General features: G+C 41.2%; 1 protein-coding gene across 1 annotated transcript; it reads left to right on the forward strand.

Moving 5' to 3' along the window:
- The first annotated feature begins 2,639 nt into the window (after positions 1-2,639).
- Positions 2,640-15,201, forward strand: stpg4 (sperm-tail PG-rich repeat containing 4). The gene is made up of 7 exons (XM_041789794.1): positions 2,640-2,711; positions 2,850-2,906; positions 5,149-5,403; positions 7,981-8,045; positions 8,293-8,338; positions 14,771-14,875; positions 15,100-15,201. The coding sequence occupies exons 1-7, from the start codon at positions 2,640-2,642 to the stop codon at positions 15,199-15,201; spliced, it is 702 nt and encodes a 233-aa protein (XP_041645728.1).
- The last annotated feature ends 1,951 nt before the right edge of the window (positions 15,202-17,152 follow it).

Raw genomic sequence — 17,152 nt, forward strand, 5'->3', positions numbered from 1 at the left:
CAAAATGGACCAAAGTTGCACAGCTCTTCCGGCATTTGCCCAAATTTCTAGATGTCCAATCTGTCACTGGTGAGAAAAGTAGAATTTTCCTTAATTTGGTCTTAAAAATAACTGAAATAGTCATGAACTTTATTTGTAAAAGTGTAAAGCAACACTTTGAAATAAGATGATTCCTTTCAGAGCCTGCATAGGATCACATTCAGCTCTGGCCCAGGCAGTAACACAACCCATAATAGCTGCAGGTGTGAACTGATGACACAGGTGGCTCACATGCTGCAAAAACAAATTATCACACGACTTTAAAAACTCTCTCAGTGGGAAGTGCAATCACAGTTTACTTCTGAAAGCTGTTAATGACACAGAACATGGTCTAAAACTAGCAGACTGTACCATCAGGTAAGGAGAGACGTACAGGACTGTTTTTTCTGTGTCTCTCCTCGTGTACTCTCAGGTCACATGATACTTCCTTGATAAGCACTGTAAACAAGAATTCTTGGCCTATTTGTACCACATCTTTCATGTAGCCTAGCAACCTGGCTGTGCTTGGTTCCCACAGCGAGATTTTCACTTCAGGTGATGGTCTTTAGTTCTGCTTCTCTGAGAGAGACTGTGTGTCCAATCAGTGCCACATGAGTTAAGATACTTCACACTTTACACAACCTAAAGAAGATTAGTTTATAGGAATGTATCGATTTAAGATGCCGCTGAGTACTGAGACCTTCTCATGTCTAGTCACAAGCTGCACCATGGTTTTATCTATCCAGTATTTTAGGGGATACAAGTGAAAGTTTTGCTTTCAGAACTTTACTGATAAAAAGTAAAACAGAATTATATTAAATACGCCCCAACAGTGTGTTATAATTTCACTCATGCTGAATGGCCTGTGGCAGAATGTTAGGCTAGTGTTTCACCAAGACAGTGTGGCTGTAGACCGTGCATCCCCAACGGCCGCTCTCACAGATCGTTCATTTGAGATGCCATCTCTGTCAGAACAGAAGTACCGTAATTTGCTGGTACAACATATTTCCAGTTTTTGATCTTTTTTCTGAATTCATCTTTATTGAAAACAAAGTCTGTCAGATACATTCATGAAATAACCACATTGCAAACATTACAGACTAAGCAACACTTCATAAATAAAACAGAATAAAGGTCAGAGGTTTAATCCAGGTTTAAACTACAGACCTGTGTAAGACGTAGTTACACGAACAGTAGCTTGCTTTAGTTTGGTTAGCTTTAGCTAAGCTAATATAGTTAGGGCAGCTTTGTAATTAATGTTACTACATAAACCAATGGAGTGAAGTCAGCTTTAGCAACATGAGCCTTAGCAAACATAGCTAAAGAACATGTAGATAATGGAGCTATGTAACTTATGTAGCTGTTTCATGAACTTAGCCTCAACTATGTAGCTAGATTAACTACATAGCTACACTGATGTAGTTATGCAGCTAACTGCGTTACCTAAGCTGTGTTAGAATGTTTTCACCCGGTAGACTATAAAAAAATCTGAACAACACTGATAATAAATCATTCTGAGATTCAAAAAGTCAAAATGATACTTTTTAAAGCTCATAGACTGAGATAAAAAATTGAACTTATTAGTTCAAAAAGTCAAAACATGAAATTTAAAGGCAAAATAATGTTTTTTAAAAGGCAAATATATGAGATAGAAAGTAAACATGAGAAGTTTAAAATGTAAAAATATGACTAGGGGTTTTAAATTGTGAATCTTGAAGGTCAAAATATGGAAAAAGTCAAAATTATAAGTTTAAGTCGGACCTGTGTGATGCAAGATTGCAAATATGAAATGAGAACATTAATTTATTTTCCCACCTTTCTGACTTTTTATCTAATTACTTTCACTCTTTACTTTTTCAGATTTTTACAATTTAACAAGGATATTTTAAATCATCAAGGTAAAGTTTACAAGATTATACTGGAGGATATCTGCAGACCTCATACTGGTGGGCCAGTTATAATAGAAAAATCGTATGATCTTGCAGGCCGGATACAACTGTACCACCAGCCGGATTTGGCCCCCAGCCTTGAGTTTGACACCCCTGCTTTAGAGGGAGTACTGGCGACATACAGAGATGTCTCGAGGAGCAGAGCATCCCTCAAATTCTGGTCCTGAAATCACCCCTGACTAGAAGTAACTTCAGATGGACTAAGTGTGGAATCACTAAAATGTCGAGCAGTTTTTTACTTATCTGGTCCTCAAACTCTAGTTTGGAAAACACTGTTTATCTACACCCTCCTTCTTCAAGATCTTAAAGAATAAGGCCCACTCTCTGGCTCTGTCATGTTCTCCATTATAATTAGTGCTGTAATGATAACTTTGATCTGTGTCTTCTAATCAGTATCACAGTAACACTCCAAATGTCACACCCATGATGAGGGTGAAGATGATAGAGTAACTAACAGCACCATGTACACAGTGTTCCTCGGTGCTGGCTTACCATTGTGTCTCAGTCTCAGTCAAACTGGTTGGTGAGTCTAAATTTAGCCCTCCACCAGGCCGGCTTGTTGAAAAATTGATCGATAGTGAGTCGCTGCTATAGTAACAGTCACAGTTTTAATGGTGGTCAGGTGTCACCGGATCTCCAGCCAAGCAGATAGTGAAGAAGAGAGACCGGGCCATGGCCACATGGAAAAACAGAGCCGTCTGTAGAGCCACTGACATGTCCAGGGGCGGAAACACAACAGATAAGGTAAGACTCCTCAAAGCCCCAGTAACTATGTGTGCTTAATGAGGACGAGACATGAGGAGAAGCATCAACACATTGCTGGCATAGCAGTGTCATCATAGCAGAGACAATCTACCGTGTATGTGTGCTTCTTATCTGCAGGCTGATGACAAGGTGGAGCGCTGTGTTCGAGGGAGCTGGTGGCTGGGAACACTGAAAGTAGGTTTCACACTCCAGGACGGGGTCTGTCTGCAAACACTGGACTCTGAACTCAACAACACACTTTTCTATACAAATAGAGGAAGACAGAAAGACATATGTGCTGTAACCCTTTAATGAATTTACTTACACATAGGACTCTCACATCATCTGTCTGCCTGCCAGAAATAACACTTACACAGCCATGAGTCTAGTCCCTGAGTGCCTTGCGGTGCATGCTGGGTAATAATGCATAGACCTAATTAATTATCAGGTTATCTCTAGCCTTCTCACTCCATTGTTAATCAGCTGCTGCCTTCTTTGTATGAATGGATCATACGTGGCAGCCTAAAGCCAGGTGGTGCTACAAAGACTCCCTGTATAAGAACAATTAGCACTTAGACGTAGGCTTTTATTGTGAAAAGCAAGAGCTTGAACAGAGATACTGTCCCATTAGGGTTGCCACAGTACCAGAATTTTGAACTTCTAATCAGTTTTAGTAAAAAATCAAACCATATAAATGCATGTTTGGTATCACAGCAACAAAAATATAAGTCCTAGACAGCCATAACATGATTATATCTTGCTTTCAGTTATCAAAAATTGTAGAAAAACTTCAGACCACTTAACAGTGCAAAAGCCCTGGCAACAAATTATAAAACAGATACAGTCTGAAGTTTTGGTAGTTGTGATCACTGTTAATCGTTTGATTGCATGACTTTGAAACACGTGGTGAAGAAAAAGTTTTTAAATAATAATTTTCAACAGCCTTAGCTCTCATACTGCTTGAAGAGACCTGAAGTTAAAAGATTATTCTTGCTGCATGAAAATTTAATGTCTTAAAAAAGAATAAATAATTGATATGACAGGCTCGGTTCGAGACTGCTTTGATTGGGGAGGAGCATTAAGAAATGTTGACTGGTCACTTAGTGCCTGACTTCAGGACGAATGGTACTCTTAGGTGTTGATTTACTAAAACCAGATGTACACTGTGTGATTTCAAGCTCAATCTTTAAGTTGCAAGACTCACTTGCAAGTCAGGCCGATTTCCAGCCTGATTATGTATCATTTGTTATGAAGTATAAAGGAGGACATGGCGGCCAACCAAGGCCTGATCATCTGCTCCTGACTGGTTGGATGGATTTCTGGCATGTTTGATATTTCCTGTGTTCTCCTACCCAACCTTTAAGCAGATTTCCTAAATTTGGTAACCTGACACACCAGATAGACTGATTCATATGTCCATTGCATGTATATATTTACATTCATCTGGGAAGCTCAAATAGAGAATGTTTGGGTGTTCATGATGGGCCAATCAAGGCAACACCTTAGAATTAGAGGTCACATATTTTACCCTTTTAAGACACGTTTATATTGCTCTCAGAGGTCCCCAAAACATGTCTGTGAAGTCTGTTGCTGAAAACACACCCCAGTATTGGATTTTTGCATGTCAACCCCTCTGTTTCAGCCCTTCTCAGAAGGAGCTGTTTCTGTGTCTGTGGCTTTAAATGTTACTGAGCTGTCTGACTCCGCCCCTGACTCATCCCCTCTCAGAAAACGGATGTGCCTCTAATTAGCCTCTACTCAGCTGGCAGCTAAGAGGTGGATCAGGAGAGGAGGCTGAACTTTCTTCCAGTGGGGAGGGCCAGATGAACCTGGAGGCAGTGCTAATTCCCCACATGACATCATACTGAGAATATCTGAGAACGGCTTGTTTCAGGCCAAAAAGGGACTGACTTTTCCCCAAATAACTCCTTAATGCTTCATCAACACAGGAGCATAGAGACGCTGTTTGCTCTGCAGCACAGTTCGGGGAATATTTAGCCCTTTTATTGTGTCTTGTGAACCACTTGGTGTCTTTTTGACTCATTGCATGGGTTAAGTGGGTGCAAAAGCGGCATTATCATTTTGTTCAGTAGGCCCTCAGCACGAAACAACACAAAAAAGATTTTATCAGTTTATCATAAACCAGTTGTAGTCCAGACCTGTGTGTGTTCAGTGGTGGTATTCTGCTACATGTGCTGCAAACAGTGCAGGGAGTATCATAAACTATGGAGTTAGACGACTCGCTTCTGGATAACCTAATGATGACAGTTTGTTAACAATCTCAAGCATTATTTTCCATGTATATCTTCTGAATTGCAAGTCAGCATTTACAATACTGATATAGCTATGATGGACAATATTGGCCAAAATGCCCCTGTTGGGCTCGACCATCACAATGCCACAGTTCCCTAAACTTCCCTATTCCACTGTCTTCCAGGACACTCCCATCCCAGGACTCTATCACATTCGTGACTTCATTGAAGAAGCTGAACTGAACCCAGTGAGGAAGACATATGGGTTCAAAGGTGTGGGGAGGAAACCCCAACCTCAGGGTGTTCGTAAGGGGGATTTGCTTCTACCAGGGGCTTATAAATACACTGACTCCATCCAGGAACTTCTGATGAACCGGGCATCATACTCTTTCAAAAACTGTCCACGGCCTGACATCGTCACGCTGGGTATCAGGGACAAGGTAAGGTTAGACATGAACACTTCTGATCCTGCTGTCATAATGCAGCTAACTACATCTTATAATATGGATTCCATCCATGGAGTTTGATTTCACTAACAGGTTATTTTATCTGACCTGAATTAAAACATAGATGGAAGTTATGCTGCCAATAATATGTGCAATGCACTGACTGAGATGTTTGATACCAGAAATTTGATGACAGAGCAATCTAGCAAAAAAGTGATGTAAAAATTCACATTTAAAAAATCTGAAAAGGCTTTCTAATTTTCCATTAAAAGAAAATAGATTCCACAACAAATATTTTATTGAGAAACATCTGGCATTAACATGCTTCTATTAGTGTCACCTCAGCTTCAGTATCAAAAGACAGCTATGGTCAGCAAGTCAAAATTTTGGTCCACAGCAACAACAGACCTCGTGTACACAGAGTTGCACATATCAATAAAAGATGCAACCACATATGCTGCAGATATTGCACAAGACTCTCATAGAAATAGTTTAAAATGTTCATGATAAGTAAAGATGAGATGGAATAAAATACTGCAAGATAAAATATAAATGTCAAATATAAGAGAACACCAAGACAATATTGCACAATCTGGCAACAATCTCAAGAAACACTATTCAAAACCCTAACTGAGTTGGGCACAAATTACTTTTTGAAATAGTTCAGTTTGCATTTGGGACAGACCTTGCTGTGCTTGCCCCTGGACAGACTGTTCTTACATGGACTGCAGGGAAAGGTTTCAAGTCTTCCCCACTGTCTTAGTGGCGGTCTGCACCAGATGAGCAAATTTAGATTGAACTGAGCAGAGATTACTGTGCCAGGCTGACATCTCATTCTGGATTATGCTCTTCAAAATAGTCTGTAAAAAAACCTGATCTTTGTAAAATGATATTTGACAGTAAAAATACAACCTTTGCTGTCCCTTATGCCTGTGGGTTGAGTATTGAAGGACCCTAAAGTTTAATACATAAAGCCCTGCCTGTAGGAAACAGCTATCCACGAGCCATGATCGATATAACTAGATGTTTTTGTTTTTCTTTATTTTCCCAAAAACTCCTGGACTAAATCCTTTAATTCTCAGAATTGCAATCATTTTACGTAATGCTTGATATAAGATTATATTTTTGTAGACAAGCATCAGTTCTATAAGTTTTTGTAATATGTTGAATGCTGTAATTTTTTTATTCACAGTAAACATAAAACACAGACTAAGTGGTCTTCTTTGAGTTCTATGGCAACAAAAATAATAATCATCAAATAAATAACACTACTATGTCTAAATATTTCCCAAATAAGACAGAAACATCTAAACACACACGACAGGAGGAGAAAATGTCCTCCTTTTTTCTGTGCTCTTTTGTGTGGAGAGGGGAAACATCACTACAGGAGATGCGCAAAAACATCTCTGCCAAGACAAGCTTTCGGTGTGGTTCTCTGCTCTGGCTTTAAAAAGAAATGTGGTCCAGTTTAGAGTAAACAGCAGCTTTCCTGCAGCGACATCCAAGCTAAGAGGTAATGCTACAGCAGCCCCTGGAGATACCAAACATGCCAGCCATAATGATTGGAAACCCATACTGAAACAGACCAGGAGTAGAGCGAAAACATCTTTTCTGTCATGGAAAGCTTTCAGTGTTGCTCTCTGCGCTTTCTTTAATAAAGAAATGCTATACATTTCTGACAAAAGCGCAGCTAATCACTCTACTAGCAGCCATTGTACACAAGCATTCCCACAACAAATAACCCTTTCTCCCTATCATAAACTCATGCCAAAGCAGGTCAGCAGAAGAGTCACAACATGAAAAGCTTTGAAGGTTATTTTTATTCTTTACTTCATACAGAAACGTGGTCCAGTTCTATTCAAATGGAAGCAATGCTAAAGCTAAATCACATAGCTTGACAGGCAGAAGCTACCAATCTATAAGCCAGAAAGCAAGCTAGCTAGCTGACAGGAAGTCGAGCTCAGTGGGCGGGCCATTAGGTTGATCCGAAGTTCAGCTGAGACAGTGATTTCAATATGAAAGCCGCCACAGATTGGCTTCAAAGGCTGTTTGAGTCCACCTGTTGTAACCAAACAGCTGACGTCACACAGGCTTTATCCAATTCTTTTTACAGTCTATGGTCTATTTACCACATTAGAGGCAGTCATTACGAAGGCAGCATCACTCGAGGAAGCATCACTCACTCACTCACTCACTCAGATACATAGAGACCCATGTGCAGGGCTGACCACAGTGGTCAGCCATAAACTGCTTTGAAATTTCAACAAGCAAATAAACCTGATTCACATTAACTGTCAAAAATGATTGATTTATTATCATGTAAATCTAAATTTTCTGACAGCCTTGCCTTTAACCTTTAATATAAAATTGGGACATGTATTCCTCAAAGTATAACTCGGTCCTCTATTTAAATAGGCAGAAGCATCTAAGACTTCTGAAATAAATGCACCTGCAGCAGACTTCCTGGAAGCAGAAGATGTTTGAGATGTTAAACCACAGACCAAAAAGGCACATCACAGCAATCCTAAATGGTATATTTAAACCTTTCCTTCTCTTTATTCCCTGTGCCAGCATATAAACACCTCACCCTGTGACTACAATGTGACAGAGAAACCAGTGGAGAAGACTCCCTGCAAGTAAGAGCTCGACAAACAGCCTCTGTTTAACTCTCATCACAGCCAAGTGGACAAACTGTGAATCATCCCTGAATCCTTCCTCCTCATCTCCATCCTCTCAGCTTAAAGATGGAGCAGCAATCACCATCCTCCTCTGTCATTGTCTCCTCTCTGATCATGCTCAGCCTTCATCTCCTCTTCGTCTTTTCTCTGACAGCTGACCCCCCCCCCCCCCACTTCTCTCTCTCTTTCTCTCCTCTTCTTGCAGGCATGTGATGTTTCGCTCGACTGTGCAGCGGATCAGCTTTCCACCTGTAAGTATCCAGTCACCAAGACTAGTTATTAGGACCATTCAGTGTTTCCATTGCCCACAAAAAGGCTTCATTACAATGCACTTTCAATGGGTTTTGGTTACAAGCTGTTCTCTAATGTGTGCCTGCATGTGCTGTACAGGAGCTAGTTATGACAACCACAAGGCTCAGAGAAAACTGATCCCACAGGGTGTCTGATTGTATCATCTGAGGCCCGTTATGGCCCTGTGCTGGCTGACCACTCAGCTGTGGTTCATGTTGCAGAGTGTCGCAGCCTTCGCCCCGTGTCCGTGCTGGTAGCTGATGGATATTTGAGCCGCCCTGGCAGCTGCTGAGTGTTGACAGAGAAGGAAAGGCGCTAAAAAATCCCGAGGGTGTTATTACTGCAGAGTTGGGAGCAGTTTTCTGCTGTTAGTGGTGTCACAGCAACTCCAAGACAAGTCTATTGTCAAAGGTTAAGCAGCCAACAAATCCTGCAGCGAAGTGAACTGGAAGCTGAGCTCGTTCAGACAGCTGGCCTGACGGGACATTAGCACATCATAAATGAAGAGTCTTAATGGTTTACAGTGGCAGCTCCTGTTCCATCCTCAGACACTCTGAGGAGAATAAAATGACACACATTTCTACACAATGAAAAACCTCCAGTGATGGGAGGATGTTTGGGAACACAACAAAAAAGATTTTCTCCTTTTTTTCTGATTTGACTTAATTTCTGCGTCCCGGGGCCACTGTGCGTCCCAGATTTACATGTTGTGCTTTTTTGCAAAATCGTCTGCACGTGCTGCGCTGAAGGAACAAATCCTCCCCTGAGATTCGAGCGAATTAAAGTCATAATCCCACACATTTCCATATGAATACATGGCTTCCTCTTTCAGCACAGTGATTCAACCTTTAACTACAGCAGGAAAACTTGCTGTTCAAACACCTGCTGCCGTACCAGCAGCTCGGCTCGGCTGCTCCGTCCACATGGGAACATGTCAACAGCTGCTGGATGGATTACAATAAAATTTTGCACAGATGTGCGAGGTGCACAGAGGATGAATCCTGCTGACTTTGGTGATCCCCTGACATTACATCCAGTTCCCTGTGCAGGTGTATTTTCTCAAATCTGAGCAGCAGAAGTTAAAATGTCAGTGGTCCTCAGAGGCTGATCCCCCTCCTAAACTGATGATCCTCTTTATTTACAGGTTCTATAACATGCAGAATCCCACAGGCTGTAATTCCAGTACATTAAGTGTTCTGGTTTTCATTTTTCTTACATTTGTAGTTGACCAATCAGTTATCAGCAGGCCTTAGGGTAAACATATAAAACACTGCATATAGAAAACAATCACAAACGTACAGCTCCTGTCAGTCGTATTTGTTACTATTGTGGTCATAATGTGTTTTGTTATTACAAAAAAAAAAAGTATTTGCCTTGCAAATTTATCACACTTAAATATTTCTGATCATCAAACCAATTTCAATATCTCACAAAGAAAACCAAAGTAAATACAAAATGCAGTTTGTAACTAATGATTTTATTTATTAAGGGAAAAAAAATCAAAACCTATCTGGCCCTCTGTGGAAAGTAATTGCCCCCTGAACCTAATAACTGGTTGTTCCACCCTTGGCAGCAACAACTGAAATCAAACGTTTGTGATAACTGATGATGAGTCTTTCGCATCGCTGTGGAGGAATTTTGACCCACTCTTCTTCACAGAATTGTTTTAACTCAGCCATATTGGAGGGTTTTCAAGCATGAACTGCCCGTTTAAGGTCACACCACAGCATCTTAATGGGATTTAGGTCCAGACTTTGACTTGGCAACTCCAAAACCTTAATTTTGAGCCATGCAGAGGTGGACTTGCTGGTATATTTCGGGTCATTGTCCTGCTGCATAACCCAAGAGCACTTGAGCTTGAGGGCATGAACTGATGGCTGAACGTTGACCTTCAGGATTTTCTGGTAGACAGCAGAATTCATAGTTCCATCAATCACAGCAAGTGGTCCAGGTCCTGGAGCAGCAAAGCAGCCCCAGACCATCACACTGCCACCACCATGTTTGACTGTTGGCATGATGTTCTTTTTATCAAATGCTGTTATTTTTACTCCAGATGTAACGGGCCACACACCTAAAAAGTTTGACTCTTGTCTTGTCAGTCCACAGAATATTTCTCCAAAAGTCTTGGGGATCATCAAGATGTTTCTTGGCAAATGTGAGATGAGTCTTTGTGTTCTTTTTTGTCGACAGTGGTTTTGGCCTTGGAACTTTCCCATGATGCCATTTTTGCCCAGTGTCTTTCCTATGGTTGAGTCATGAACTCTGACCTTCAGTGAGGCCTCAAGTTCTGGGTTCTTTTGTGACCTCCTGGATGAGTTGCGTTGCATTCTTGGAGTAATTTTAGTAGGCCGACCACTCCTGAAAAAGTTCACCACTGTTCCCAGTTTTCTCCATTTGTGGATAATGGCTCTGACTGTGGTTCACTGGAGTCCCTAACCCTTGGAAATAGTTTTTAACCTTTTTTCCAGACTGATAGATTTCATTCACTTTGTTTTGATTTGTTCTTGAATTTCTTTGGATTGTTGAATGATGTGTTTCTTTTTGAGATCTTGTAGTCTACTTCACTTTATCTGGCAGCTTCTATTTAAGTGATTTCTTGATCCTTGCGGCCTGGGTGTGGCCAGTGAAATTGAACTCAGCTTTCCAAGAACTGTGGTTAATCACAGTTAACTCATTTTGTATAGTTTATGTAAAGTACTGAGTACTGAGTAGCTACTTTTGGAACCCAAGGGGCTTTAACAATGTATATGATTGTTCCTTAATTTGCAATAACAAGAGAACAGAGATCCCCATCTAGGCTCTTTATTCTAATGTTTGACTTAACCTAAGGTAAAATGTTCTGGGATGTAATTAGATTTACTCAAATTACTACAACTGAGTATTGCTTTAAGGTACTTGTAAATTTTTGAGTACATTTTGGAATCAGTACTTTTACTTCCACTTAAGTAAGTTTTAACCAGAGAACTTTAACTTGAGTTAGTACTCTTGTACATTTTCTACTTCTGTTGACTACACAGCAGCAGTTTCCCATGTAAAATGTATGGTGCATTATGGAGCACAAAATAAAAAAAATGAAAAGCCCACACTGTGAGCAACTTAAGATCTATATCAAGCACGAATAGAGCAGAAATCCTCTTTCAACTCTTCAGTGGTCAGTGTCTTACAGTGTGTTGTCAGAAGAAAAGGTTGTTGTTGCATTGTGAAATTCAAATAAATGGCCATTTTCTTCTGTTGGCAGATAGCTTGGACCTCCTCGTTTTGGCTTTTGATGTTTATTTCTTTACTTAGTTCTTTATGCTTTTTTAATATGTAGTGGAGTACAAAATATACTTAAAGGTCACATATTTTTCCCCTTTAAGACAAGTTTATTTTGCACTCAGAGGTCCCAAAAACATGCCTGTGAAGTTTGTTGCTGAAAAGACACTCCAGTATTGGATTTTTGCATGTCTAGAAACCCCTCTGTGGCTTTAAATGTTATTAAGCTGTCTGACCCCACCCCTGACTCCGCCCCTCTCAGGAAATGGATGTGGCTCTCCTGAGCCAGCCAGCTGAGAGGAGGATCAGGAGAGGTGGGCTTTCTTCCAAGTGGGAAGGGCCAACCAAACCTGGGCAGTGCTAACTCTTGTTTCATCACACATTTTCTGAAGGGGTGGTGGTGGTGGTGGTCTGATTCTCGGGGGGATTGTGGACAGACCAGGTCTACATATTTTTGCCAGAAAAGCCTGAAAAAGTGTATTTTGCATAATATGTGACCTTTAAGGAAAAGTAAAAGTAGTGATTTTACAACAAGTACAGGTATATTAAAAAGGTACTCAAGTACAGTAATTAGACCATCAGGAAGTGTAATGACACTGTATTTAAATACAAGTATATTAATATGGAGTTGGCCCCCTTTTGTAGCTTTAACAGCCTCCACTCTTCCTGAAAGTCTTCCCACAAGATTTTGGAATGTTTCTGAGGGAATCTGTGCCCATTCAATTTGTAGAGTATTTCTGAGGTTGGACAAGAAGGCCTGGCAAACAATCTCTGTTCCCAGAGGTGCTCAGTGGGGTTGAGGTCAGGGTTCTGTGCAAGCCAGTCAAGATCTTCCATACCAAACTCATCAAATCATGTCATTGTTGTCCTTGCTTTGTGCACTGGGGTACAGTTATGTTGGAATAGAAAACGGGCTGCCCCAAACAGTTGCCACAAAGTTGGAAGCATAGCATTGTCTAAAATGTCTTGGTATGCTGAAGCATTTGGATAGGGGGCCCTAGCCCAAACTCTGAAAAACAGCCCCATTTTCCTTCCTCCACCAAATTTCACAGTTGGTGCAATGCAGTTAGGCAGGACATGTTCTCCCACATCCACCAATCCCAGACTTGCCCATCTGACTGCCAAACAGAGAAGCATGATCGTCACTCCACAGAACAAGTTTCCCCTGCTCCACAGTCAAATGTCTGTGTGCTTCACACCACTCCATCCAACGCCAAGAGGGATGTGAGGTTGCATGCTGCTGCTCAGTCGTGGAAACCTGTTTCATTAAAGCTCCTGTCACAGTTTTTGTGCTACAGTAATGCCAGTGGAAGTTCAGAACTCTTCAGCTGTGGATTCAGCAGAGTGTTAGCGACCTTAATGCACCATGTGCCTTCCCGATTTTACATGGCTGAGTTGCTGTTGTTCCCAAACGCTTCCATTTTCTAATAATATTATTTACAGCCGACTTTGTGTGAAATCTCTAAAACTGTCTTATTGCAAAGATTGCATCAAATACAGTACCATGATGGAAGTCACTGAGCTCTTCAGAATGACCCATTTTATATCACAGATGTTTGTGAATGAAGACTGCATGGCTTGATTTCATACACCTGTGGCAACAGGTTTGATTGAAACACCTGAAGTCAATTATTAACAGGTGTGCTCAAATACTTTTGTCCATATGATATATATCAATGACAATGTATCTTTTTCTATTCTGCCTCACCATCTGTATAAAAAAGGACAGAGGCTGACTGGCTGGACAAACCATTTGACCCTCAGTTAAGGCAGTAACAGAAGAGAAACAGTGTCTCTGTAATCAGCAGAGCTAGCTGGATGGAGCAGCATTGTGTGTTATTGCTGTTTGGTTACACGTGACTCCTATTTTTCTTTCACGGTGCTGTAACTCTGTGTAAAAATCACACACTAACATGACAACACTGTTTAGTTTGCAGAATAACAGTGCAGTTTTGCTACAGTTCTTCTGTGGAATCAGCTCAAAAAGTGTTAGACTTTCAGTGATGTTTTCAGTCCGTGTCAGCTACCTTCACACTCAGGAGAACGCTCCTGATGTACTTTGGCAAAGGAGGAAAGTAGGCCAGGCGCTTCACATTCACACATGTGAGAAGTGTTTCACTGCTGTCCACCAGCTCCTAGAAAACACACCTGCATTAGCTCCTCTGTTGGCCCCAGGGGACGAGCAGGCCAGCGAATGAGACAAAGGCGATCAGATGGCGTGTAATGTTAGAAAGCGTCTGTCTGAGGAGAAGAAACCTTAATGAATCAGAGAGAAGCTGAAAATAAAAGAGTGGTGCTGCGTTCAGGGACAGAGGGACAGTTTTATGTCTGAGGATGAGGGTGGAGGGGGGAGATGCTATTTCTGCCTGGCATGCCACTGGTGGTGACCAGTATGTGTGTTAGTGGGTAAGAGTAGAGGAGAAGTGAAAGGATACAGGAAGAGAGGAAGGGTGGTGTCACGCCAAAGATCCAAAATTCAGGTTCATTCCATTATTCTGAACACAAATCTATCAGACTTGGGCACCATGCCTGAGTCCATATGAAGATTAGGTCTGATTTGGTCATGTTTCATGTAAACTCAAGTGTGGTCTATCATGGCTGCAAGGAAGTGGGATTGTTCTGTAGTGCTATCATATCAGTGCAGCAAAGGTCCGTTTATTTAACTTAAGGCAGCTTTTCACCTAACAACTTTTCCTCCAATTTCAAAGTCAGACAAGCAGAAAAATTTCCAAAGTTGGAGTAAAATCATGGGTTGCTAAAGTCGCACCTCACTCCCGTTGCCTCAGTCGTTAGGTGTAAGGTGGTCATAAGACTCAATTTTAGCAGTTTTAAGGCGGTCTTTCTTCAGTTTTGGCATTACAATAATATCAAACATGTTTGATATTATTGTAAGTCTTAAGCCTGGCTGTATGCAAATTGGGTTTGTCAGTGATGCGACTGCTGTTTACGACCAATGGGAGCCAATGTTGTGTGTGAGCACATAAACTCACTTCATTTTTCAAAATATGAACGTCAGCATAGAGGTCCAACCTGTAGTCCAACCTGCTAGTGTTGGACCACAGAGTACCACAGTGGAGCTTTGTCTCTAATTAAACCCGTTCAGTAATTACATAATTCTAAATCTATGTCTATTACAGAAGGAGGGCCCTGCTCCATGCCAGTATAATCCACAGTCCAGACCCTCTAGAGGCATTACTTCCTGTTTCAGGTCTAGATTACCACGACTCCACTTTGAGCACTCAGTGAGTTCACACTCTCTTCCCGTTTTGGATGCTTAGTTGTCTTGACCATGTCTACGTGCTTTCATGCTCTAGCTGCTGCTATGTGATTGGCTGATAAGATAAATGCATTAATGAGCAGTTGAAATGGCCTAGTAAACTGAAAATATGTGTTTCTCATCTAAAAGGCTTGCGTAAATAAAAGTATCTGCTTATGTACATGTAAGAGTGTATTTTTTCATTAACAGAAAACCCCTGGACCGGGGGCCTACGAGCCATGTTGGAAGCTGGGTGACCGTCTGACAGATGCCACTGACCCATCGTTCAGCCTCTTCTACAGGAACTTGTAGCTTGGACTTAATTTCCCACAATGCCTTGTTTTCAGCTCCTCATCCTTACATCTTTATAACCAAAGCCTGATTAAAGTAAAGGTAAAACATGGAAGAGAATTACATATTCAAGTTTTATTACACTAACAAAAGCTGTCAAAACTCTCAGACTTTTTTGAAGCCACATTATAAATTGATAAGATCTTTAAAATTTTAAACGTCAAATATTATGCAAAATACAATTTTTCAGGCTATTCTAGCAAAAATACAGTATGTGGCCCTGATATGTTCATAATCCCCCCAAGAATCAGAAAAATCCCCCTCCCCTTCTCTTTCTCCACCTTTCAGAGAATGTGTGCTGAAACAAGCTTTTCTCAGATTTCCCCTCATGAAGTCATGTGGGGAGTTAGCACCGCCCCCAGGTTCAGCTGGCCCTCCTCACTTAGACGAAGGTTCCGCCCTCCTCTCCTGATCCTTCTCTCAGCTGCCAGCAGAAAGGAGCATCAGCAGAGCCACATCCATTAAGCCACATCAATCTCCTGAGAGGGGCAGAGTCAGACAGCTCAGTATCATTTAAAGGCACAGACACAGAAACAGCTCATTCTGAGCTGGGCTGAAACAGAGGGGTTTTTAAACATACACAAATTCAACACTGGAGTGTTTTTAGCAACAGACTTCACAGGCATGTTTTTTGGACCTCTGAGACAAATATAAACTTATCTTAGAGGGGTAGAATATGTGACCTTTAATGACCAATAGTTTAAAAAGCACCAAAGCTTTGGGCAAACTTTAGATCTTCAGTCATATTTTTAATCAAAAGCTGCCAAGAGAGAAAGAGAGAAAGCTGCGGTGGTTAGAGATCACACATCAGCTAAAACGTGTCTTTTGGGTGTTAAACTTTAGTTTGCCTCTTACAAACAGTCAGAATGATATTGGCTACATTTCACAAATGCAGACATCATTTTGTTACCAAAATGAAAGAGCTTCAACACAACTTCTCACGTTTTCTTTTGAGGTAAATTGCTCCGTAAAGTTTACATTAAGAAATGGAATCCATGAAATGTTTTGGTCCCAAATTATACCAAAAAGGAAATTACCCACTTCTTGATACCTATAACTTTGATATTCAGTGTCAGTGACTGTTTGATTTTCTCTCACATTCGATCAAAGTTTTACATTCTCAGCCCCATCTCTGTTTATCTTCATGTCAGTGAGGGGATCTGTGCTCTGCCAACAACATAATCAGCTACATTTGTTTTGCTCAAATCGCTTTAGTGATGCCAGCCCGGGCAGCGCAGTGATCTTATCTGCAACAAAGAGTACTTCATTCCACTTAACTACATGTTCCCGGTACTGCCCTCCTCCCCCCTTCTTCTCCCCCTCCTCTCCCTCTGCCTCCCTCCTATCTCTGGCCTGTGATGCTCTCAGGAGGAGGAATGCTGCTCAGCCATGCGTCACATGCACATAGCTTACTGTGGCATGCTGCACCCTCAGATAACACATTCAGTATTAGAGGGCCGAGGCAGCCGGCACAATAAAACAGCTATTCTTATCGCTACCTACTCCACATACTCTCTCTGTCGACGAAACAACACATGAGCAATAATGTCGGGACAAGCCAGTGATACAATCACATAATGGAGGTGCACATTATAGAGCACCAGGGGAGAGAGCCATGAATGCATGGATTACACATATTCTTCTTCTATTGTTTTTAATCATGTATTTATTCAGAGGAGGGTTTCCTGAGTGCATGCAGCTTCATCTTCATAGTCAGACACTCCTGCAGAGGAGTTGAGTTTTGTAGCACAGCCAGTGAGACATTTGTTAAGGGAGAGAAGAGATATATTCATCCAATCTGCAGACACACATCCTGTTATCAAATCCAAGCATTAAAAGATGCACACATGCTTTTATATTCCATTTTATTGGTTTTTATATTAGTGCAGGGTTGCTGTTTAAGCATGTACAG

The sequence above is a fragment of the Cheilinus undulatus genome, linkage group 6 (genome assembly GCF_018320785.1).
Source record: "Cheilinus undulatus linkage group 6, ASM1832078v1, whole genome shotgun sequence".
Classification (NCBI taxonomy): domain Eukaryota; kingdom Metazoa; phylum Chordata; class Actinopteri; order Labriformes; family Labridae; genus Cheilinus; species Cheilinus undulatus.